Source organism: Pristis pectinata, chromosome 30, assembly GCF_009764475.1.
Source record: "Pristis pectinata isolate sPriPec2 chromosome 30, sPriPec2.1.pri, whole genome shotgun sequence".
Lineage (NCBI taxonomy): Eukaryota > Metazoa > Chordata > Chondrichthyes > Rhinopristiformes > Pristidae > Pristis > Pristis pectinata.
In genome coordinates this window covers 20,069,717-20,096,442 of record NC_067434.1, presented here as the reverse complement: position 1 = coordinate 20,096,442, position 26,726 = coordinate 20,069,717, and the positions used below count along the sequence as shown (strand labels likewise).

General features: G+C 43.7%; 1 protein-coding gene across 1 annotated transcript in view; it reads left to right on the top strand.

Annotated features, from left to right (window-relative positions):
- LOC127584756 (calcium-activated potassium channel subunit alpha-1-like) overlaps window positions 1–26,726 on the top strand; it is a 779,405-nt gene that overhangs the window by 496,359 nt on the left and 256,320 nt on the right. The window contains 2 exon segments of the mRNA XM_052041687.1: window positions 14,433–14,508; window positions 25,557–25,632. Of these exon segments, the coding sequence (XP_051897647.1) occupies window positions 14,433–14,508; window positions 25,557–25,632 (152 nt within the window).

The following is a 26,726-nucleotide window of genomic DNA, read 5'->3' as shown; positions in this document are numbered from 1 at the left end:
ATGCACTCCCTGAGAAGGTGGTGGAGGCAGAGACTCTCAGAACATTTGAGAAGCAGCTGGACAAACACATGGCACGGTCAGTGCTGGTAAATGGGATGAGTGCAGAAAGGTACTTGATAGTCAGCATGGACATGGTGGGCCGAAGGGCCTGTTTCTGTGCTGTATGACTCCATCTTAAGCACAGTTACAGCACAAAGTGGCCATTTGGCTCATTGTGACCATGCTAACCAAAAATGAAATGGGGCAGGCACGGTAGTGTAGCGGTTAGCGTAACGCTATTACAGCGCCAGTGACCCGCGTTCAATTCCGGCCGCTGTCTGTAAGGAGTTTGTACATTCTCCCCGTGTCTGCTTGGGTTTCCTCTGGGTGCTCCGGTTTCCTCCCACATTCCAAAGACGTACAGGTTAGGAAGTTGTGGGCATGCTATGTTGGTGCCGGAAGCGTGGCGACACTTGCGGGCTGCCCCCAGAACACTTGACGCAAAGATGCCTTTCACTGTGTGTTTCGATGTACGTGTGACCAATAAATAAACCTTATGTTATCTTTAAGATAATACAACTTCCTAGGTCTCCGTCCACAGCCCTATTGGTCTTACTTGTTGACAGCTGATGAACTCTGAACCCATCTTTGCTGAGGTTAAAAACAGAGGGGGAGAGAGAGAGAGAGAGAGAGAGAGAGGCGGGGGTGGAAGGGAAAGGGGCAAGGCATGGTGGGGTGTGTAGTTTGGGCACTAGAATGTTGGCTAGGAGTGCGTGGGTAACAGCTATCACCACAGGTAAAACCTACCCACCGTAAAGTTGATGACTCAGTCTCCTCAGGAATGCCCCAGATAGGGATGGGCCCTTTAAATAAAGTCAGGCAAGCTTCAAAACTCCAGTTTAAGACATGCTTCGGTTGCTGCTGTACTACTTGTTAACAGCGGGAGCACATTCAAAATCACGCCAGTGTCACCAAACCTGTTGTTAGTCCAGCTGTCTTAGTGCCAGTGTCACATCATGTGCTTTGAAGACCTGGACCAAATTTGTGGAAGAGTTCTACATACATGGAGTATGGCACGTTAGATAAAATTCATTGTGCAGCAAAGAAAATTCCGTGCTGCGAGAAGGAATTTCTCAGCCCAGGATTTTACCTCTAGTGAGTTAATGACACTGCAGGATGCTTGGAAATGTGCAGTGCAATAAAAATGATTGAGGGACTGTTGATCACTCGGTTTATTATTTACCATAGGAACAGAATTAGGCCATTTGGCCCATCCAATCAGCTCTGCCGTTCAACCATGGCTGATATTTTTTTCAACCCCATTCTCCTGCCTTCTCCCCGTAACCCCTTTACCAATCAAGAAGCTATCAATCTCTGTCTTAAATACACCCAATGACTTGGCCTCCATAGCCCTCTGTGACAGTGAATTCCACAGATTCACCGCCCTCCGGCTGAAGAAATACCTCCTCATCTCAGTTTTAAAGGGACTTCAGGCTCCTGTATCTTCTACCTAATGGAAGAGGAGAGAAGAGAGAACGACCCGGGTGGGTGGGGTCTTTGATTATGCTGGCTGTTTCACCAAGGCAGCGGGAGGTAAAGACAGAGTCCATGGAGGGGAGGCTGGTTTCCGTGACGCACTGGGCTGTGTCCACAATTCTGCAGTTTCTTGCGGTCCTGGACAGAGCAGTTGCCGTACCAAGCCGTGATGTATCCAGATAGGATGCTTTCTCTGGTGCATTGATAAAAGTTGGTGAGTGCCAAACGGGACATCCTCCTGGATACAAGTGGTTAAATGGAGCAACGAAAGCTTCCGGAGTAAAAGCATAGCAGTGAGGAATTACTGAGCAAGAGGCTTGAATTGTGCAGTCACAAGAGATTCTGCAGATGCTGGAATCAGGAGCAACACACACAAAAAGTGCTGGAGGAACTCAGCAGGTCAGGCAGCATCTATGGAGAGAAATAAACAGTCGACGTTTCGGGTCGAGACCCTTCATCAGGACTGGAAAGGAAGAGGGCAGAAGCCGGAATAACAAGGTGGGGGGGAGGGATAGGAGCACACACAGGCAGGGGACAGGTGAGTCCAGGTGAGAGGGGGAAGGTAGGAGGGTCGGGGATGTAAGAATCTGAGAAGTGATCGGTGGAAGAGGCAAAGGGCTGACGAAGAAGGAATCAGTAGGACCACGGAATAAAGGGAAGGAGGCAGGTCATAAGGGTGGGGAAAGGGGAAAGAGAATGAGGGAGGGGGGCCATAGGAATGAGGGAAGGAAAAGAAAAAGGTGGGGAGAAGAGGGGAGGGGTCACCAGAAGTTAGAGAAGTCAGTGTTGAGACCATCAGGTTGGAGGCTACCAAGGTGATTTTTTTTGAATATGAGGTGTTGTTCCTCCAACCTAAAGCTGGCCTCAGCGTGGCAGTAGAGGATGCCACGGATAGACATGTCGGTATGGGAGTGGGATCTGGAATTGGGGTGGGTGGCCACCGGGAGATCGTTGCTTGTGCAGCGGATGGACTGAAGGTGTTCTGTGAAGCAGTCACCCACTCTGCGTCGGGTCTCACCGATGTAGAGAAGGAGAATGTGCAGTTCTGTGTTACATTGTGCAGAAACTCCCAGGGCAGTGCAACCCATGGAGTTATTGAAGACAAAACTTTTCACGGAACTTAAAAGCCTAGGCTAACGTGACAAGATAACAACAAGGAAATGTGTGATCTTGATGACTCATTAAGAGCTGGCAAATCCCACACCTACAGCAGTGGACAATTAGGATGAAGACCTGGAGGTATGAACATTAACACTGTAGTTGGAGGAGTTCAGAATCAGATTTATTATCACTGACTTATATGGTGTGAAATTTGTCGTGTTGCGGTAGCAGTACAGTGCAAGACAAAAATTACCACAAATGACAAAATAAATGAATAGTGCAACTAAAGGAAATAAAGCTAGTGTTCATGGGTTCATGGACTGTTCAGAAATCTGATGGCGGAGGGGAAGAAGCTGTTCCTAAATCGTTGAATTTGGGTCTTCAGGCTCCTGTATCTCCTCCCCGAGACGAGGGCATGTCCTGGATGGTGGGGGTCCTTAATGATGGATGCTGCCTTCTTGAGGCACGGCCTCTTGAAGATGTCCTCGATGGTCGGGAGGGTTGTCACTGTGATGGAGCTGACTGAGTCTACAGCCCTCTGCAGCCCCTTTCAATCCTATGTGTTGGAGCCTCCATACTAGGCTGTGATGCAACCAATCAGCTTCTTTGATCCAGACTAACTAACTGAGGAAATTTTCTGCACACTATCAACTAAAATCTGTGAGGCGTAGTTTAAGTGATTTGTAGTTTACATAATTTATAATAGTGATACATATATGGTAGTACAGGAACTCTTTGGGTTACGGATGACCAAGCTTACGGAAATTCGACTTTACACAAATTTTCCCATACATTTTAAAGCATTTTTCAAGATAGTAATAATAATAAAATGTTTCATATTATTCATTAAGTACTGGCTACAGTATATATTCCACTAGTTTAATTATGGGTAGTGTTAGAGTGAATATTTGATGAGATGAACACTAGCTCGTTATTCCCTTTTTTTCACGATTTAATTTTGTAATTCATAGTAATTTTTATGTGTCTGCACTGTGCTGCTGCCGCAAAACAACAAATTTCACGTCTCCCAAGTCAGTGATAATAATTCTGATTCTGAATGAAGAATTATAACGTGTACGTAGAGTGTGTAGGTTACAATAGAAATAGAGTATATGGGTTACAATGGAAAATGGATGTTCTGACTTACAAATGTTCTCAGGACCGAAACCCTTGCGTAACCCAGGGACTGCCTGTACTTGTAAAAGGTATAATGCACAAATCAATAAAGAGGATCCTAGTTGCCTGAGATGTAAATTACAAAGTGGACCCTGAATAGGACAGAAGTTTGGGAAGATAATGGCCCTACAGCTTCCTTTGCCCCACTTGGCCCCCAAGCTGCCTTGACTTGGGTCCATTTTGGCAGCACAGCCCTTGTGCGTTGTTCCTGCTCCAAGCCCCGCATCAGCTGAGCCTTTAGCTGCAGAGTTGAAGAACAATATTTTGGCTTACCCAGGCTTAAGTGACGTCAAATCCAGGATTTTGAAGCTGTGCATTTAAACCAGTTTTGGAAGATCAAGCACTGACTCAGACAAGCAGTTCATCTAACCCGCACTGTACGATCAGTTTTTGAAGATAGAACATACAACAGTACAGCACAGGAACAGGCCCTTCGGCCCACAATGTCTGTGCCGAGCATGATGCCAAATTAAACTAATCCCTTCTGCTTGCACTTGATCCATATCCCTCCATTCCCTGTATACAGATAAGATATCTTTATTAGTCACATATACATCGAAACACACGGTGAAATGCATCTTTTGCATAGAGTGTTCTGAGAGCAGCCCGCAAGTGTCACCACGCTTCTGGCGCCAACATAGCATGTCCACAACTTCCTAACCCGTACGTCTTTGGAATGTGAGAGGAAACCGGAGCACCCGGAGGAAACCCACACAGACACAGGGAGAACGTACAAACTCCTTACAGACAGTGGCCAGAATTGAACCCAGGTCACTGGCGCTGTAATAGTGTTATGCTAACCGCTACACTGCCATGCCGCCCAGTGCTTAAAAGCATCTTGACTGCCACTATCATATCTGCTTCCACCACCACCGCTGGCAGTCCGTCCCAAGCACCCACCATTCTCTGTGCAAAGAAAACTTGCCCTGCACGTTCCCTTTAAACTTTCCCCCTCTCACCTTAAAACTATGCCTTCTAGTATTTGACATTTCTACCCTGGGAAAGGATTCTGGCTATCTACCCTGTCTATGCCGCCTTGAAGATGATGTGGAAAGAAACAGATTGCAGATTTTAGTTGCTGATATAATTTTTGTCACCTAAGTCAAAGGTTTGACACCTTGTGCCCTGGTTCATGGAGAGGGAAGGTCTGATGTTACGGTAAATCCCATATCTTGATAACCCTGGTGGGAATATTTTTGAGGAATTTTGCCAGGTTAAAACATTTATTTTCCACAGGATTCAAATTCGCACTAGACCAAATCATGGACTCTCAGTAGTTTGAACAGACACGAAGACAGATATCTCCTGAGACCCTCAGCTATTCTTCCCAGCTCCCTGCTCACCGGAGTCTACTCATACTTGTTACTCAGTTATCCTCATAACATTATGGTATGGGAGATATTGGATCTGACAGCAGGACCTAACCAATGTTGGCACCTCAATAGTCTGACTGGGAGTTCGAACAGGGATTAGGGAATGGGGGTGTGAGGTTTGACTGGGGGAAGGGGAGAGGGAGGGAGGTGTTGGTTGGGAGGAGTGGAGTCAAAGGGTTCTGGGGAGGGATGGGTGTGTGGAAGGGAGGGTAGGAGTTGATGGGGATGGAAGGGAATGGGTGAGGGATGGCCTGGGGTGGCGAGGAGATGTATTAAGGGGGTGAACGGTTCTGGGGAAGGGAGGGGATGGAAAGTGTTGAAGGGGAGGCATCAAGGCGGTGTTGGAGGGGAAGACAGGTTGATAATGGGCTCTGGAGGAGGGGTGAAGGTGCAGGGTGGGGAAGGGAGGAGAAGAACAGTCTGTGAGGGGTAGATAGGAGGAGTTGGGAAGAGGAGGGGGGATGCGGTAGTCAGGAGGAGGGGTGAGTTGGAGGTTGAAGGACATTTGGGTGGTATCAGCTCATGAGAAGGGATATGGGCTGATACTGGAGACTGCAGCAATCTGTTGGAATCTAGAGCAACAAACAAACTGCAGGAGGGACTCAGCGGGTCAGGCAGCATCAGTGGAGGGAAATGGACAGTCGACATTTTGGGTCAAGACCCTTCATCTGGACCGAAAGACGGAGGAGAGATGGCCAGTGTGAAGAGGTGGAGGGTAGGAGTGGTGCAAGCACTGGAAGGTGATAGGTGGATCCAGGTGAGGAGAGGTGACAGGCAGATGGAGGAGGGAAGGGTGGAGATAGTGACAGAGGCTTGGAGGTGAGAGGTGGAGACAACAGAGGGCCGCAGATGGTGGGATCTGATAGGACAGGAAGGTGGAGCCTGGAACCAAGTGAGGGAAGTGGGGAGGGCAGAGGGGAACAGTGTGTGTGGTGGGGGGGGGAGGGGAGGAGGGGGAAGGGGACCCAGTGGGAGGAGTGTGTGAGTGATGGACAGGGAGTGGGTGGAGGAGGGGAAAGAACCAAGGTGGTGGGAGGCTGGGGTGGGTGTAGGAAGAACGGGGTAGATCGGGAAGAGAGGGAAAGGGGACAGAGAGGGTGCAGTTTGGAGAAAGTGCAGTTGAGTCTGGAAAAGTGTAGAGATATCAGAGGTCTGTGTGGGGGGTGGGGTTAAACCCTTGGTGGGGGGAAGAAGGTGGAGATTGGAAGGACAATTGTTAGTTGTAAATATCACATTAAAAACCTCAAGTCCTGGCAAAAATGAGATGGCAAGTTTGCCATGCCTGGTTTACATTTCAGTCAGACTTCCCCCAGCATCAGAGCAGATGGAATCCCAGCTCTGAGAATTGCCAACCCTTGTTCAGTGCTTTCCTGGAGGTTGCATCATGTGACCTCCCACTACCTCGTCCAATCAGACAGCATGTCTGTTCCTCTCCATTTTTTAATAAAAATAACTTACATTTTGCAATGTCCCTCCAGGTTTTGTTCACAGATGCTCATATGAGTGTTCAGGAGATTAATTCTAATCCTGGAGGCTTCCAGGACAACTCTGGAGCATTGCCAACCGTGAGATTGACAGCCATTCTCTCCATCATTGCCAAACCTCAATGTATTCGGTTGCACAATGTAACCACATTTGTGCTTGGGCTTTTATTGCTGTATTTTGAATGAGACTATACACTATCACGATGAATGGTAACAGGAGTAGGCCATCTGGCTCCATGTGCTTTCTCCATCATCCAGAAGCTAGTGGTAGACCCTCCAGTTTACCCAGCTCTTAGTGCAGACCCTGTAGACTATCACTGTTCATGTGTTCGTCCAGGTACAGGCGACTCCCATGTTACAGCAGTTTGGTTTATGGAAATTCGCCCTTACAGAATTCATAAGTCACTACCAAAAAATCTGAGATGCGGAATAAAAACTCAATCTCACGGAATTTGTGTGAAAAGTAAACAAATAAATAAATGCAAAGTTTAATTCTTCAGCTGGCATTTTGTGACACATGCAGTTGATGTGGCTTCGCGGTACAGAAAATGGCAATACAGATCATTTTCTAGAACACAACTGTCCCATAACACAGGGGTCGCCTGTACTTTTTAAATCGGGGAAGGATTGGTATTGGTTTATTACTGTCATGTGAACCAAGACACAGTGAAAAGCTTTTGTTTGCGTGCCATTCAGAAAGATCATACCATACATAAGAATATCGAGGTAGTAAAAAGAAAACAGAATGCAGAATATAGTACAGCAGCTACAGAGAAAGGGCAATGCAAGGAGACAAATAAGGTGTAAGGGCCACAGCGAGGTAGATTGAGAGATCAAGAGTACACCTTGAGCGTGTGAGAAGTCTGTTTAAGAGACCAATAACAGTGGGATAGAAGCTGTCCTTGAGCCTGGTGGTGCGTGCTTTCAAGCTTTTGCATCTTTTGCCAACCTCCACCTCCCCCTCCCCTCTCAGACAGTGAACTCAAGGCTTCCACCATTTGTTGAGTGAAATAATTTTTTTTATCTCTCCTCTAATCCTTATAGCAGTTGGCTTAGATTAATTCCCCCAAGTTGCTGACCTCTCTACCAAAGGAAATACCTTTCCTGTTTAACCCCATCCAGGCTTCTCATAATTTAGTGCAATCTGCTCTCAGTGTCCTAAATTGCAAAGGCAGCGACCCCAGCCTGGACAGCATCCCCTCCCAACTACAATTCTCCAGCCTTCAAAGCATCCTTATAAATCTCCTCCGCACCTCCCTAGTGTTATAACATTCTTTCTTCAGTGTTGTGACTCTCTCTGTCCTCCTCCTGTGACCTAAGTAATCTTTCATATGGTTCTATCACACACTCTTGGGACTTGGAGTGTATTAGCCATAAACACTCAGCCCTGGGTAGTCCCTATGAAAGCATTTATTGTGTTTGCTGCTCAATCTATAGGTAGCATTTGATTGATCAGCCATGAACGGTATTCTATTGGGGTTCAAGCAATGGAATTCTAAGATTCCAATTTCCTAATACAAGCAAATAACATTCAGACCTCTTTCACTCACTCACTTACTTCCTAAGTATATGGCTGATATCTTTTCACTTATAATACGCATCAGCTTTCTTCACTAATGGCAGCATTTAATGCAGCTCAATCCAAGTGCATTCCATTGCTTCTTATCCGTGCCCCAGTTGCTTTAGTTTGGCAGAGTGTTTTCACTGATTTTCAAGTTAATTGCCTTGCAGAGAAACTATAGACAGTACAACTGTGTAAAGCCATGTCTGAGAAAGCCAAGGGCTTTTCCAGGCCCTTGTAACTTCTAGCTTTATGATTATATTTGTTTAAAGACCATATTGAGCTCATTGATTTTTAATATACAAACTATATGTATTTGCACAAGAGCAGTGCCACTCTCCAAGTTAAACTTGACAACTGTTTGCAAGAATTTGCTTAAAATAAGCTTTCATTATCTGTGTTCTGTCACAAGCCTTCAGGCAATTTCCCAAGAAAGCAGAGCACAACATCAGCTCAGTGGAGTTGTGATTAAGTTAGGATTATTTTTTTCTCATTTTGGTTGTGCTAAATCCCCGAAGGGTTGATTAATTGCAAGAGCCCTCCTTCGCTGCAAAGGAGGGGTTGGCTGCTTTTCCTGAATGGTAAGGGTCTGCTGGGAAACAGAACTAGGCAGCACCGACCTAGGGCTTGGTGTCAATAGTGCAACATAGCAAGGAGCAGACTCTGCATGGAGGCTGCAGTGGTGCATGGCAATAGCCTGCTCCAGGGGCAGCAGGTCTGTTCTCAACAGCCAAAGGCTGATTCTCCCGGGGCGAGTGGCAAAGAAGCTTATCTTGTAATATCCTGATCAAAAATGCTGTTTGAAGCTTTGCTCCATCGTGGATCAAGCTGTGAGTGGGAGGTCCCTATATTGCATTGTTCTGTTTGTTTCTCACTCTCGCATGTCCTGATTGGACACTTTGCCTACTGTTAGCTTAGAATTTATGGTCTTCTCATCAGAAACAACATAGTCCCAGGTTACGTTTTCAAATAGTAGTCACACTTCAGGAGAACGTCATTGGCTGTAGAGTATTTTGGGATGTACAGAGTTTGTGAAAGGTGCCACCGAAATGCCAAGGCTTCTTTGCACGGACTGTGTTCCAATGGAAGTGGGATCCTTGTGGTGATTACTAGTGGAGGACATTGAATCAAAACCGTAAAGGAAGAGTCTTGGCAACATTAAATGTGCTCACTTTGATATGTTGAGGGACTTGCAAGTGGAGCAGGGATGAGCTATGCCGCATTGCATTGAGGTCAACTTGTGAACATTGGGAACCATGATTCCAAGTAAAATTTTAGTCTACCGTGCCCCAAATGGATCCACGCGGACCGAGGCCCTCCGCAGCACCAGGAGACGGAAAAAGTCCCTGGGAGACCTCTTCCAGAATGGATATCGCATCAGAGCCAGCCACAGTCACAACGCGGACAAGGAAGAGCAAGACAGCTCTCTGGCTTCTTGCTACCAGGTTGTGTACTACTGGGGTAAGTTTCCTCCACTCCTGGAGTACCAGACCCATTCCCCCAAACAACTCCCTGTGTCGAAATCTGATCCCCCCCACTCCCCCCGTGCTGTGTGGTTGTGTTTATTAGGTAGCTGGTTGTGCTGTTGTATTCTCTCTGGTTTTATTTAACTTCCAAAGCCTCAGATTTGCTCCAGCTCTTCCGAAACTGGCACAATTTCACCAAAGTTGCCTCACATCTCACCCCAAGTGACCAGATTTGTCCAATGCTTCGCTTGTGCAATTAAATCCAGGACTTGCCTTGCATGTTTCTAATGGTGTAAGGTGGCTGTGAAACATTTGTTTAATTAGGGTTGGAAATGCAGGCAACTGGTGGCCAACTCTCTGTTTGATTCAGGATCTGGGCAGCATGACACACAAGACCTGAGGTTTCTGATATTTAAACTTTATTGTGATTATAGCCTTCATCCCTTCTCTTTCATTCTGTTTGATCGAACTTCTGTGAATCATGCTGAGACATTGAATGATCTACTTGGTAAATTGGTTTATTATTGTCACATGTACCGAGGTACAGTGAAAAACTTGTCTTGCATACCGTTCATACATATCAATTCATTACAACAGTGCATTGAGGTAGTACAAGGTAAAACAATAACAGAGTGCAGAATAAAGTGTTACAGTTACAGAGAAAGTGCAGTGCAGGCAGACAATGAGGTGCAAGGGCACAACGAGGTAGATTGTGAGGTCAAGAGTCCATCTCATCGTACCGGGGGACTGGTTAATAGTCTTATAACAGGGGAGTAGAAGTTGTCCTTGAGCCTGATGATATGTGATTTCAGGCTTTTGTATCTTCTGCCCGATGGGAGGTGGGAGGAGAGAGAATGTTCAGGGTGGGTGAGGTCTTTGATTATGCTTTACCAAGGCAGCGAGAAGTGTAGAGAGAGTCCGTGGCGGGGAGGCTGTTGATTCCTGTATCAAAATATCTGCAAAAATTCAAAACACTGAATATTGGGGCAGCAGGTTGCCTTTTCTCCAAGAGTCCTGGTGGTCCAAGGGTTAATGTCCTCTGTGTCTTCACACAGTTGGCTGTCTTCCTCTTGCAGCAGTTATTTGTTCCACGTCTGTCTTCTGCCACCAGATCATTGGACTTTAACAGTTTAAAAATCTTTTCCAAAATACTTATGCCAGCACATTTTACCAAATTCTGAATAGCAGTTGATGTAATCTCAAATGACTTTGAAATCCGGTGAATTCTTACATGTCATCCCCAGGTTATAGCAGCGTTCCGTTCCTGTGAATTGTTCGTGACTGTGATGGTACGAGTATTTTGAAAAACATTTTTAAAGGACTTTAAATCCAGTAGTCTGGTGACAGAAAATGCTGGCAGCCCTGCAGCCGCCGGCAAATCCAACCCACCTGTCTCCCAAACGTTCGTTCGTATGTTCGGGCTGTACATAAGTTGGGTGTTCGTAACATGGGGAGGTTGTGTATTGCTTCACAGAAACCAAACCTTTGTTGCAGCTATTAGCTTTCAAATTTATCTTGGCCCGTACCTGTATTCTTTTTGAATTTCAGGGTGTTGCTCCGCATCCACATTCTCATCAAGTAAGGAGAGATCTCTCCTATCACACAAGAAGAGTCCTCTCTTTTGTTGCAAGCCGCCATTGAGAGTTAATCGTTCTTGTACTCCTCTCGAGTTTGATCAGCAGGCTCGACTACCTTGTGTGATCATTCTTGGCCACATTGCCCCGTCCTTCTTGTCTTCTAAACAAACCAATGAATTAACTGACCTATTCTTGCAAAACATGAATTAAGGGATTTAGAGTGTTTTTGGAATTGACCAGCATTCATCTTCAGAGAGTTGGAAACTGTGAGGCTTTCCCACCTGTTTAGTTATAGCCTCTGTTTTCTCAAAGCAATTAGGACAGAATTGATTATATTACCAATTTCTGTGAGCACCATGCTGTGTAGGTGTTTAATCCTTTCAAGAACTGTAGAAGCAGCAGATAAACATAATTGGCCTTCTCAACCCGCTCTGTCTTAACACAATCAACAAAAAAACTCTTTGAATTGTCCCTGGAGGTACTTCTGAAATTAACCTGCTCCTATCTCATTTATTTAGGTAATAGCTTTTCTAATTTGATTGCAGAGTTCAGTTACACATGGCCCTCTAATTCCATCCAGCTCTTTATTAATGCGAGCTGGTTTAGATTATTCTCTTTCCATTTTCTACAGTCTAGAAACTGCCTTTAAAGATGATCTTTTTGGTGATTTAACACATAGGAAAGGACCTCTGCTTGATTATGAGTGATTATGATTCTAACAAAGGGAGGCATGGTTGATGATTGGCACATCAAAAACAAAAACACTGTGGGTGTTCCATTTTGGAAGGAAGAGAAGAAGCAATGTAGACTAGACTGTTCAATTCTAAAATTGTTGCCAGAACAAAGCCATTTAGGGGTATATGTGCACAGTTCATTGCAAGTGACAGGGCAGGTCTAAAAAGTGGTTAAAAAAGCCCAAATATAGTATGATAGGATATTCCATTCCAAAAATCTCAGTGTTCTGTTAATATGAAGTAAAGCAAACATTGCTGGAAATAATCAGCAGGTCAGCCAGCGGCTATGGAGAGAGAAATAGAATCAATGTTTCAGGTCAATGACCTTTTGACAGAGTGTTTCCAGCATTTTCTGTTTTTGTGTCTCATTTTGTCTTGATCTGGCGTTACATCTGGTGTGTTCTCACTTGTATAACTTATTTGATGATCTTGTGGGGTAGACTTTGTGCATTAACACTCTCCTGGGGCAGAAGGTGGGTTAGAGAGTCAATCATGGCCAGTTGTGGTCTTTGCAGTTTCTCTGTTATTAGTGTGGGTCTTTCAAAGTGATGTGATGGCATTTGACAGCTTCTTGCATGAGTGTCAACAAAATAGTTAATAGGTTCAGTGGGGGCAAAATGTGGGGCAAGGAGGGCATAAAAGTGACTCCTCCCCCACTCCCAGTGAAAGAAGCAGACTGACAGATCATTACTCCTATTTTTTATCCCATATTATCATTGAAGAAGATGGGTCAAATGGGTTAATGGGCACTTAGTGATAATGTTTCTTTGTGTGTGGTATGTGTTGCTAATGACAGGGTTATGGGACATGTTCATCAGGTCAGGGTATACTAACAGAGAGAGGAAAACTGAGCCAATACAGTAGATGGATGACTTAGAGCAGAAACAGCCAGGTCTGATACAGACGAGAAAGAGACTTACTTAAAGGTGGAGAATTTGATACTGAGTCTGGAAGGCTACAATATGCTCAGATGGAAGATGAGGTGGTGTTCCTCAAGCTTGCATTGGGTCTCATTGTAATGTCAGGGAGGGAGTGCGATGGAGAATTAAAGTGGCAAGTAACCCGAAGCTCCTCCGCTGAAGGAGGTGAAAATCGGACATCTGTTTTCCTGTCTTTCTTCCCCACTACTTTACAAAGTTTCTGTTATTCCCCATCTAACCATGTTTTCACTTTCAGTTTATTTCAGTGTCTACAAAACACAACTAAATTGAACCCAATAATAATAATAATAACAGAAACATATTCAAAGCCACCTTATTAAAATTTACCTCTACCTTGGTATTGGTTTATTATTGTCACATGTACTGAGGTACAGTGAAAAACTTACATTGAGTTAGTACAGAGTGCATTGAGGTAGTACAGGTAAAAACAATAACAGTACAGAGTAAAGTATCACAACTACAGAGAAAGTGCAGTGCAATAAGGTGCAAGGTCACAACAAGGTAGATCGTGAGGTCAGAGTCCATCTCATCATACAGAGGGCAGCTTGCAACAAGTTGCCATGCTCCGGCGCCATCTTGAGTCGGCGCCATCTTGAGTCAGCACCATCACACTTCTGACCAACGAACCCCACAAGCAAATGGGATTGGTCAGTGGTACTTCTGAGAGTTCTGAGCAGCACTTTAAAAGTGAAATGAATGAAAATTTGAATTCTGCGTGGTTAACATTGAAAGCTGGCATGAAGTTGAATTGGTGAAAAGTCAAAAAACAATATTTCTAAGCAGGCCTTCATTTATGTTTTTGCTGCTTTTGTTGGTAAAAGACAAAAAAATTCAAGTTGTGATCACAGTTTACCTTAAGCTCAGGATGCTGCTTCCTTCCTTTTTTTCCTGCCCTTTGATGTCTGTAAGAACGAGTGTTAGTGAGGAGAGTTTTATCATGTCGTGCTGTAACTGAATGCTAGGAATTATCTGGAAGGTGTTCAGTGTTTGCATGGTGACTCTCTAAAAGAACAGGCTGGTCCATAGTAAATGATCAAGTCATTTAGCATAAGTGAAGAATGATTCTTGGCACTCCCACACAGTGCTAAGTTGCATTTTCTTGTTCTGTCTGCTGTTAAGGTATGCAAACAGTGTAATCTGTCAATGGTATTTTGTAATCAAGCCGAGCTAGATGCCTCCAAAGGCACTTTTAAGTGTATGTTTCAGTCAAATCAAACACTCATGGCCCAGATGTTTTCTGAAAATACCTTGTCAGATTACATCCTTTACTTAATTAAGGTCTAGAGAATTTATTGAATGAAGCACACAATGTATCTGTTGAATTGTGGTTTCTCTTAGAACTCCTGATCTATCTCACCCCCAGCAGAAAGTTACCCTCTTACTGACCATTTAATGACTATAATTTGCAGCCTAACCTTGTGGTTACACAGGGTCTGAATGTTACCAGTTGTTAGGTTTTCCGAGCTCCGGGCTTTGGCTGACAACGTGCTCTTTCCTTTTACAGGTTTGCGATTTTTAAGAGCGCTGAGATTGATACAGTTCTCAGAAATTTTACAATTTCTAAATATCCTAAAAACAAGGTAAGTGTTAGAGATTATCATTCTGTCATCTAATAATGGGCGGGACTGTTTTACACAGGTTTTGCGCGCACGATACCTTTCAAACACTCTTAGAGTAACACAAAATTAAGTATTCATTGTTTTTAAAGAATGAAAATGTTGAGTTTTCTGGAGAAATGGTACTTAGATATGTACAGTCTGTTTGTAAATAGATTCAACTTTTGAAACGGGCAAGAAATGCAGAAATCATAGACCTTGGCTCATCCACTCATCAACAACACTCATGGTTTCTTTTTTGAATTATAACTAAACTAACTTGCGGGCTGCCCCCAGAACACTCTACGCAAAAGGTGCATTTCTCTGTGTGTTTTGATGTACATGTGACTAATAAAGATATCTTAAGTTTTAAAAGTTAGAATAAACGGGAGATGCTGCAGATTTTTAACCAGCAGCAACTTTGTCCTAATAATGTTACTTTTCCCTGTTGCAAAATAGGGCAGCACAGTGGTGCAACAAGTAAAGCTGCTGCTTCATTAAAACTCCCATGACCCAGTTTCAATCCTGACCTCCAGTTCTGTCTGTGTGGCGTTTGCACGTTCTCCCTATGACTGCATGGGTTTCCTCGAGGTGCTCTGGTTTCCTCCCGCATCCCAAAGATGCGCAGAATGTTTGGTTAATTGGCTGCTGTAAATTGCCCCTGGTGTGTAGCTAAATGATAGAATCTGCTGGGGAGAGAGTGGGATGGAGTTGATGAGAATATGGAAAGAATTATAAAATGAGATTCCTGTAGATGGGTGCTTGATGGTTGGTTTGGACTTAGAGGGTCAATTGGACTGTTTTGGGGCTCTATGATGGAAAGAGCATTCACTTTTAGTAAGATATTGCTGCTTACATGTCATCAGCATGAAACAAAGCATTTTGCAACCAAATGAAGTGGAGTTACTCTTGCTATGTAGCAAATGTGACTACCAGTCATTCCATGCAACACACACAAAATGCTGGAGGAACTCAGCAGATCAGGCAGTATCTATGGAGGGAGATAAACAGTTGATGTTTCGGGTCAAGACCCTTCATCGGGACTAGAAAGGAAGAGGGCAGAAGCCAGAATAAGATGGTCAGGGAGGGGGAGGAACACATCATCTCCACGCTTCTGCTCAGGTAGAGGACGGATTGATGCAGCCTCTGAAGGTGAAGCATTGTCCTCAGAGCTGCATTGAGCTTGCAAACAAGATTACATGTTCACTTTGAGCTGAGACAGTCAGTTCCATAATCTTCTGATACAGAATAATGTGGATGTCAACTGAGATATTGTAAGCTTCAGTTTGCAGGTTTCAAACAAACAATATCCCTGCTGTGTGAAATAAAAAAATAAAATGCTCGAAACATTCAGCTGGTCAGACAACATCTGTGGAAAGGGAAAGAGAGTTAATATTTTTGACAGAAGAGTGTTCAACCTGAAACACTAACCCTGTTTCTCTTTCCACACTTGCTGTCTGACATGCTGAGTGTTTCCAGCATTTTCTGTTTCAGTTTAAAAGTTCATGTACCTGCAGTTGTTTTTTGATTTTCATTCCCTGCTGTTGTAACATCATTCTCCTGTTTGGGTCATTGTGTCTGAAGTGTGAGGAGAACAATGTTTACTTAACCATCACCAGTCAGGCCTCAGCCTAGTCAGAGTTGGACCCAAGCTTTAAGAGAACATCTTTGATGTGAGAATGGATGACCGTGAAACCATCAAATTGCATTAAAAAAACATCTTGTTCACTAAAGTTAACACAGCACAGTAACAGGCTCTTCAGCCCACAATGTTGTGCCAAACTAATCATCTAATGACACCTAATCCCTTCTGCCTGCACATGTTCCATATCCCTCTGTTCTCTGCATATTCATGTGCCTATCTAAGAGCTTCTTAAACACCTCTGTCATATCTGCCTCCACCACCACCCCTGGCAACACATTCCTGACACCCACCACTGTCTGTGTAAAGAAACTTGCCCCACATATCTCCTTTGAACTTTCCCCCTTTCACTTTAAATGCATGCCCTCTAGTATTTTGACCTTGGGAAAAAGATACTGCTGTCAACTCCATCTATGCCTCTCATAATTCTATAAGTTTCTATCAGGTCTCCCTTTAGCCTTCACTGCTCCAGAGAAAACAACACAAGTTTGTTCAACCTCTCCTTATAGCACATGCCCTCTAATCCTGGTGAACTTCTTCTGCACCCTCTCCATAGCATCCACATCCTATAACGGGGCGACCAGAATTGAATGCAATACTCCAGATGTGGCCTAACCAGAGTTTTATAAAGCTGCAACATAACATTCCGACTCTTAAACTCAGTGCCTTGAGTAATAAAGGCAAGCATGCCATATGCCTTCTTTACCACCCTATCGACTTGTGTGGCCACTTTCAGGGAGCTCTTTAGGAAGTATGCTGTACCGTACTATTCTAAGTTCTTTAGGAAAAGAAACTGTATCTGTTTTAACCTGTATGGGACTATTGATGCTTAACCTCCCTCAGAAGTTGCCCATTTGGCCACTCAGTTGTATCATAAATGTTATATATTTGCAGCGGTTCAGGAGGGCAGCTCATCACTACTTACTCAAGGGCAGTTGGGGGTGGCCAATACATATTGTCCTCAGGAGCAATTCACATATATGCTTAAAAGTATATTTTAAGAAGCATACTGGGGGGGGGTTGGGGGGGGGGGGGGGGGGAGAGTATCACCACCAGTTATGTTATTGGCTGCAATCCAAATGGCATGCATCCATGGGAGAGCACAAGAACGCAAATTGGAGGTGGACATTTGGTGCCTTGACTCTGTTCTGCCAGTCAATAGGATGAGAGATGATCCCTTTATCTTCTCACATAGAGTCATGCAGGACGGAAACAGGCCCTTCAGCCCACCGTGTCCATACTGACCCATCTTCAACTAATTCCATTTACCAGCATTTGGTGCACAGCTTCCTATACCTTGGCAATTCAATTGCTTTTCCAAAGAGTTGTGAGAATGCCTGCTTCTGCTGCTCACTCAGGAAGTGTGTTCCTGATTCAAACTCCCTCCAGGTGGAAAAAAGCTTCCTCAGATTCTTCTGAACCTCTCTCCCCTTAAACCCTTGTTGATTCTCTCAGTGTTCAACAGTCTGTTGATCTCAGTTTTCATTTAATCTGCAACTGAGAATCCACAGCCTCTGATCTAGACCATTCTAAAGGTTCACACATTCTCATTAGGTTGGTCATAAATGGTCTGGGATTGTGCCCCTAGCTTCTGCAGCCAGAAGAAAGTCCCATACCTACCCAATCAGTCCCTCTCTGAATCCCTCTTGCCCCCTAAACCCTCAAGCAAATCCTCCATGAGTCCCAGACTGCGCTCAGTCTTGAGTATTGAAAGTCGAACCTTCTTGCTCCATGCTATTCAGTTCCATGTTTCATGGTGCTTTTACCAACTGAGCCAGCAAGGCAGCAGAACAATTTATTTTTTTCCCCATTCACCAGCTTTGAAAATAAATAATTTAGGATATTTTAAACAACAAGCATTTTTGGGTGAAAGGTTTGTGATTTCACTGAGAGCTGAGCTGGATTGTAGTAATCCATTTAAATGGTTTATGGAAGAAGTTGCAATGCTGTGTATGGATTGAAGAGGGATTGTGGATTAGAGTACTAACCCCTTTCTCATTAATGTTGCCAGTTTTGACAGGAGGAAGGGAAACAGCTCTTTCCTTTGGGGGAATATATGAATGAGAGAGAGAGATATGGAGAGCTGCGAATTTACATTGAGACTGTCTTTCAAAGAACTGTAGGATGATGCTGTAGCTTTGAGCTACATAGAACAGTGAGGATGCTGTAGGGACAGAGGTCTGACTGGTACAGCCAAGCCCAACCCTGTTAGTCCACACACTTTTTGACCAGACTTCATAGAATCATCGAATGGTACAACAGAGAAGGAGGCTGTTCAGCCCGTTGAACTGATGCAAGCTATTCGCTCCCATTACCCTACTCTCTCCCTGCAGTCCTGCACATTATGTGTATTGACTTCCAGATCATCACAACACTCTGCATAAAGGTGCTTCTCCTCACATTCTCCCTTGGACTTTTCATCAATACTCTGGGACAATTTGCCTGTATTTACCCTTTCTAAACCTATAATGATCTTGTACTCTTCCATCAGCTTTTCTCTCAACCTCCCTTACTCCAGGGAGAGCAACCCCAACCTCTCCAATCCAACTCCCGGTGGGGATAGGTTGGTCATAGAGTCATACAGCACGGAAACAGGCCCTTCAGCCCACCAAGTCCACACCAACCATCAAGCATGTTAATCCCATTTTATTCTCCCCACATTCCCATCAATTCCACCCCCCCCTCCATATTTTACCACTCACCCACACCAGGGGTTGTTTACAGTGGCCAGTTAACCTCAGAGAAACATCTTTATGCAGAGTGTTTTCACTGAATTTTGGTCGGCACCACACGTCTGAATAAGCAAGGCTCAAAAACCGGAGCAGAGATTGTTTAGGTTAACACTCAGGAAGAGGATGCATGCCGGAGATAATACTGATGTGGTCAATACATTATCTTGCCAGCTCTCTGATAGTGCCTCTTAATGACAGCTAGCTTCACGGAGCAAATCAAGCCAGGTTTATTGTCAAATGCACAAGTACATCTATGCATAGATGCAATGAAAAACTTACTTGCGACAGCATCATAGGCACATAGCATTAGAGACACAACGTTAACAAGAAAAGCATAAATTAAACATAAATTGTTAGCAGCATGATGACTCCATTATACATATATGCAGATTGCAAATCAAATGTGGTAGCCCCATCCAGTAAGACTTCACATGAATGTTGCAGTCTCACACTGCAACATTTTATTTGAGGGTCTTTCCCACTGGATCTTTGCCCTTAGACGAAAATTTGTGAAGAATAGAGCCACAGCTTGTAACTCAAAGTTACAATGTCCTCTGGCCACCACCCCCTCCAGTAACCATCAGCATGTCAGGCAAAAAAAAACTGCTGGAAAAACCTTGAGTCAAGCAGCATCTGTGAAGGCAAGGGGATGGTTAATGTTTCGGATCAAGACACTGCATCCGGACTGAGAGTGTAGAGGGAAGGTAGCCGGTGTAGAGAAGTGAGGGGAAGGGGTGAGACGGGAGCTGGAAGGTGATAGGTGGAACCAGATTAGGGGGGGATGATGGGCAGATGAAGCCACATGGGGGAAAGGGAGGGGGGAGTGCTGAGAAAGAGGCTGGTGGGTGATAGGTGGAAACAGATGGGGGGGAGGGAGATGGAACTGGGTGGGGGCAGGGAGGGGGAAGGGTAGAGACAGAAGCCGGTAGGTGATAGGTTGAAAATAAGGGAGGGATGAAGGGCAGATGAAAGCAGGGGATAGGAAAAGTGAAGTAAGGAAGAAGAAACCCAGGTAGGTAGGTATGTGGGTGATAGGTAAATGGAACCAGGTGGGGGTGGGTGATAAGTCATGGGGTTGGGGGTTAGGTGGAAAAGGTGAACAAAGTGAGAGAAGTTGGGTGGGACTGGTGGGGGTGGGAAAGGAACACAGTGGGTATGAGTTACCTGAAACTGGAAGACTCAGTGCTCATCCCATTGAACATGTCAGACAGTGTGCACCTCCCAATAACGCCTGTCTATGTAGACAGGGTCCAGCACCCTCCACAGAATTGTTCACGTGTTCAGTTCGTACATCTCACGTCATCTTGAGGCAATTGCTGAGATTAGATGTGATGTTTATATGTACTTGGAGATAGCCATGCACTGTATGATACCAGAGTGATTAAGTTACTGGAGCAGCAGCCAAAGTTCTGGACCATTGACTCAGAGACATGAGTTCAATTTCCATCATGGCAACTGGGGAACTTAAATTCAAGTAATTAAATAAATCTGGAATTTAAAATAAAGCTGGTCTCAGTAACCATGAAACTACTGGATTGTTATAAAAACAGATCTGGTTCATTAATATCCTTCAAGAAAAGAAATCTGGCCTTACCTGATCCATCCTATAAATTAATGCAGACTCATCAAAATGAGTGATTCTTTAATTGCCCCTTTGGTTCTGAGACAATTAGACATAGACAATAAATGCTGGCATTGCCAGTTCCATCCATTTCACAAGTTCCACATCCAGTGGGCAAATAAAAAAAAGACCCAAGAGGGAAAATAAATGCAGGCCTTGTTGAGAGGGTGGGGAGTGAAATAAGCTGCATTGCTCTTGCATAAAACCATCGCAAACTTGATGACTGAATGGCCTCCTTCCATGCCGTAATTTTTCTGTGGTTCTATGATTTCCTGGTCAGTTTAGCTGGAGACATTTGTGATTCCTGCATTGCATATGGTTGGGGAGGATGGTGATGCAGGTAGTGGTGCAAGATTACACAGCTCATTCAATGGTGACCAGAGCTCCCAACAGTATGTTTATTCCTCCTCATTACCCCAATTTCATGTCTTTTTATCTCTTTAAGAGAAAGTAGCCGTTTTGTTGAGGGCCATTTCTCATTAAATGATCTACTTCCAAGGAGACCCCTGCAAAATGGTGGGATTGGTCACTTGGAAGTGCATGTTCAGTAGCAGCCCTGAAGAATGAGAGCTGGTCGTTGAAACGCAGAAGACTTTTGACGTTAGATGATGGGGAATATTTCCTCTGGTGGTCCTTGAACTTTTGAATGTGGCCTCGAGAGAAAGAGTCAGCCACAGAACTGAAATGAGAAGAAATTTCTTTGCTCGGAGAATTATAAATCTTGGGAATTCTTCATGCCAGATAACTGGATACTGAGTCACTGAGTATGGTATAATCAAGGCTGAAGTAGACCGATTGTTAGGTACTAAGGGACGTGGAGACTGGGTGGGAAAGCGGATGAGACACAAGATCAGCCAATAATCTTATTGAATGATGGAGCAGACTCAGGGCTGAATGGTTTACCCCTGCTGCTATTTCTGGTCATATGATGATGGCTTCTTAGTCCAGCAGAGATAGTTAGTTACACATTGAGGGATAGAATTTATCTTGCACATGTAAGAGTTTAACAGAATTTGTGATTGTTATAAATCTGGAAGTGTTGGAAACAGACCAAGTCAGTCAGAGAACACAAAAAGTGATGGTATTGGTATTGGTTTATTATTGTCACTTGTACTGAGGTACAGTGAAAAACTTCTTACAAACCGATCTTACAGGTCAATTCATTACACAGTGCAGTTACATCAAGTTAGTACAGAGTGCATTGATGTAGTACAGGTAAAAAAAACAATAACAGTACAGTGTCACAGCTACAGAGAAAGTGCAGTGCTGTTTACCTTTTCAACAAGTGAAAGACAGGCCATGTTCTTTTAATGTTTACCCAGAGTCATTCGGGCACAGAAAAAGGCTATTCAGCCCTTGGAGGCCATGCTGGCTCTCTGCTAGAGCAATCCCATTGGTCCCCCCATTCCCAGCTCACTCTACAGCACTACAAGCTTAGTTCCCTCAAACCAATCAATTTCCTTTCAAAATCATTGTTCTCTTTCACTTCCACCTCCCTCATCGGCAGCAAGTTACAGCGCATCACCACTCACTGCGTAAAAAGAAAGTTTTTCCTCGCATTTTCCCAGTGTATCTCTTGCCCAGAACCTGAAATCTGTGTCCTCTGGTCATGCAGCCTCGCCTAACACCAGCACCTTTTCTCTCTCCAGCTTATCTAAACCTGTTTTCATTTATTCATTGTTGGGATGTGAGCACCTTTGAAGGTTGGAATTCATTGCCTATCATTAATTGTTCCCCAGAAATGATATTACTGGTTATTGCTGCACCAATTCAACATGCTGCTCAATATTCCACCACATGGAAGTTTCTGCACTTCCATTGACTGTAGACCTAATTCCTTTATGTTCACCTCCTCGCTTTTACTAACAGAATATTGACCAGACAAATAAGTAGGAGCAACAAACGATCTGTTGGAGTAACTCAGCAGGTCAAGCAGCATCTGTGGGGAAAAGGAGTTGTTGACATTGACATTTCCTTCCCACCCCCCACCCCCACCCCACAGATGCTGCTCGATCCGCTGAGTTCCCTCAGCAGATAGTTACTCCAGGTTCGAGCATCTGCAGTCGCTTGTGTCTCCAAATAAGTAGGGCTGGGTCATTTCAAGAGAAGTAAGAATCAACTTCATTCTCTGTGGAATTCTCTGCCACAGAGAAGTTCTTTTAGACAGACGGCTTTTAGACTTACAGCTGTCTGTCTAAAAGAAATTTCTTCTCATCTCAGTCCCAAATTCAGCTTGCTGGAACTGTCCTCTATGGAGTTGGAGCTCACATGCATGTTGAGCTATGATTTAATTAAGCTCATTGCTAAAGTGTCTCTCTGGGCTTTCATTCAGATCTAATCACCATTCAGATGGAGCTGTTTAATTTACTGGCAGTAATGAACTGTTAGAAACCTTTTCACAGAGTGCACCTATTCTGGGCTTTTTAAGAAACGTCCTTTCTTACTAAGCCATTTTCTCTGAAGACAATGAGTAGGTTTCTAAGCACATCAATATAGTGCAGCAGAGTTAGCATGAGGGAATAAATCAGAGCACAATAACATCACCCTTGTGTTATATAGATTGTTTAGAATGAGGGAGACTACATAATAACCACCAGCTCTTGCTGATGATAGATGATTGTGTTTATTCACAGTAAACTTAAAAAGCCAGCAATATAAATAACCTTAAACCAGTGTGCAATGAAGAGGAGCGAGCACTGCTGGTGTTTGGAGCCATTCTGTTAACCAAATAGAATTGGTTCAATGCATTTTAGCATTTGCAAAGCTTTTGAACTGTCTTTCCATGTATGTGATGGAAATATTGTAATGGGAGCTCTGCCAATACCAAGTAAGTACTCCATCATTGCAACAGGTCAGTGGTTCACATTAGGACAGCTTTAAACCCATATCTGAAGTGCACATCTGTGTTATTATGCAGTAGGCAGGCTGGAGCAAGAGGTTATACTGAAGTTAGGGTGACATAACAAATTGGAATATGATGGTTTTTAAAATGGCCTGTCCCATCTCTGACTGAGTAACATTTCAGGGCAAGGGGTTTTTTTGAGCCAGTTTGAGACCCAGTTTCGAATGCCCACCTTCCACAGTTTGAACAGGCTGCTGATCTCTCCTGGGGACAAGATTTTGTTGTTTGGACTGAAAGTGGAAATACCAAATGGTCTCATCATATGTTCCTAGCAAGAGGAATTGATAAGAAGAATGATTCTTCATCCAGTGTGCACACTGCAATTAAAAATATATTCCTAAATACCTATATTTGCCAACAATCCCAGTAATGCGTTTCACAATCTAAATCACCATGGGTTATGTAGGTTAAATTCCTTACCTTAATTATTGACTGGGTAAGACATTGGTTCTACACCACATTATACATTCATCCTATCTCACTTTCACTTAGAACAGTACAGCACAGGAGCAGGCCCTTCAGCCTATGATATCTGTGCTGACCAAAATGCCAAATTAAATTAAACCTATCTGCCTGCACAGGATCCATACCCCTCCATTCTCTGTATTTTTGTGTTCCTGTCTCAATGCCTCTTAAACACCAGTATTGTGTCTGCTTTCACCACTTCCCCCAGCAGTGTGTTCCAGGCACCCACCGCTCTCTGTGTAAAAGATCTTATCCTGCACATCTCCTTTAAACTTTCCCCCTCTCACCTTAAAGCTGTGTCCTCTAGTGTTTGACATTTCTACCCTGGGAAAAAGATGATGATTGGGTTCGGATCCAAGCATTTCTTATGGTGACCATGTATTCCCATGATACTGGGATCATCCTTATATTCCGAGGTAACATCTTTTGTGCCAGTTTTCAAAGTAACATTGCCAATATTTTCAAAGGAGTTTCCTGTGGGCCACAAGATGTTCTGGGAGCCCAGTAAGTCATGTCAGACCCTCCATATTTCCTCATGGTTTAGGTTCCCTCGCCTCTATTGCCTTCACGAGGATTGAGCTCACCAGGTATAGGGCAGGTCTAAGTAATGCCTAAGAGAGGCATGCTTTCAATGAACAAATAATTGGCAATTGGTTTATTATTGTCACATGTACCGAGATACAGTGAAAAACTTTGTTTTGCATGCTATCCAGACAGATCATTCCAAACACAAGTACATCGAGGTAGTACATAGGAAAAAGCAAAACGAGAGTGCAGAATATAGTGTGGCAGTTACAGAGAAAGTGCACTGCAGGTACATTGCAAGGACAAATACTCTGGAATCTACTTTTGATTTTCTTGTAATCATCTTCCACTTGGAAAGTGCCATTCTATTACTAACATGTAATGGTAAGGAAACTGATGCACAGTTATACTGGCTCATTTTCTTTCCAAAACAAAAGTAAATGTTTGCTTCTCAGGACTTCCTAGGAACTCATCCACAGTCCGTGGCATTGAACATGCAAGTGTCAGTGTGTCATGCCTCACATCAACTTCTGTCTTTGAATCTTGAAGGCAGGGTGGTATGCACTGATGATATTCAATAGTTTGTTTAGCCATACTGACCGAGAGTGAATTTCTAGGCACTGGCTGTGCTCGTGTGTATGTGGAGATCTCCGCTTTGTCTTACTTTTGCTCCGTTTCTCACTTCTGGTGACACTCATGTCCCGATTTGAGACAGTGGTGGGCAAAAGTGGTAGATCGACAAACCCCCTGAGGTGGGCTGTGAGTGCCATCCGGAGAGTAATTTGTCCTGAAAACCCCACAACTGTACAGGGGGCTGCAAGAGTAAATATATGTTAAGGTCTTGGATGCATCATCTTCATCAGGAGTTGTAGAGAGAGAAAGAATACAGTCATACTGCCTATGTTATAGGAAGCAACAAGTTAATTTGGTGGGTTTTAAACAAATTATAAATAATTCAAGCAAGTCTGGTTGAGTTGCTGTAGACTATATTTTCTGATCTTGTTAGACTTTTAATTTCCAGTAACTGTTTACCTCCTGAAATCACATATTTCAGAGGCTACCAGTCAGAACAGAAACATGCACACTCACTTTAATGTTGTTTTTCCAAGGAATAATATTCAGAATTTATTTTTCTCTTTCAAACAGTAATTCCATCAAGTTGGTGAACCTACTCTCCATATTTATAAGCACATGGCTAACAGGAGCTGGCTTCATACACTTGGTAAGTCCTAGTGAAAAGTTAACTTGATTTGGTATCTTCAAGCAGATGAATTACTTGTATTTTCAAATAGTAAAACCCTTGCAGCTTTTGTACCTGTGCTAAATCTCTCAGGGTGATATCCAACCTGAAGTAAATTATTGTATCAAGCACTGAGTGTAAGAGCTGTCCACACTGCGTGGATGGGGTTAAGGTTGATGGCTGAGATCCTGGAACTTCTCTTCTGTTTAATGTGAGGCCATCTCAGTTAAACAGGATGGTCCGGTGACATGACCAAACAATATGAATCAGCTGCACGTATTCCTCAATAATGCTGCACTTTGAGGTCTTATTGAGAATGATAAATATTGCAACTGATTAAGGAGTAGCAAATTTATTGTAGGGTTCCAACAATTCTTAAAGTAAGGTAACGATGTTAAAATCACAGAATAGGTTCTGTATTGTGTGGTTAGTGGATATCAAGGGCACTGTTTTTTTGGGCAGAGTTAACTAATGCATGGTGATAATTATATTGTGAGTGTTATCACTGCATTTCAACAAACAATGGCTCACCACTGATCAGAGTATGAGCAATAACAGGAAGGGGTCATACAACCTGACAAGCCTTCTCCAATATTTGTGTTAGGCTTTACCATTTCAACCTAATTTTCCTTCTGCTCTCTCTTCCAAGTAACTATCCACCTCCCTTTTAAACACCTTGGTGGCCTTCTGGGACAGGACCCATCTCACCATTGTTTGGGTTAAGAAGTTCTTCCAGCATTTCCTGAATTGGAAATGGAAGATTCTGTTCCGAGTTCCCTCTGAGTAGAGTTCTCCCCAGTGGACTCTCCAGATACCTCCAATAGATCAACTTCCTCATCCATTGGGAATACAATACAAATCTATACAGTCTTTTAGAATACTCAGCTCGACACACTAGGTGGCATCTCCACAAATCTCTCCTAAAACCAAGAAGGATGTTCCCATTGTGACTTCAGCAGTACTCTGGAGTGTTTCTCATTTGGTTTTAATCATGCACCTTTTTGATCGCTCATTGTACCAGGTATAAATAGTTGACTTTGATGCCCTAGTTCATTTAACCGCTCCCAATCCACCAT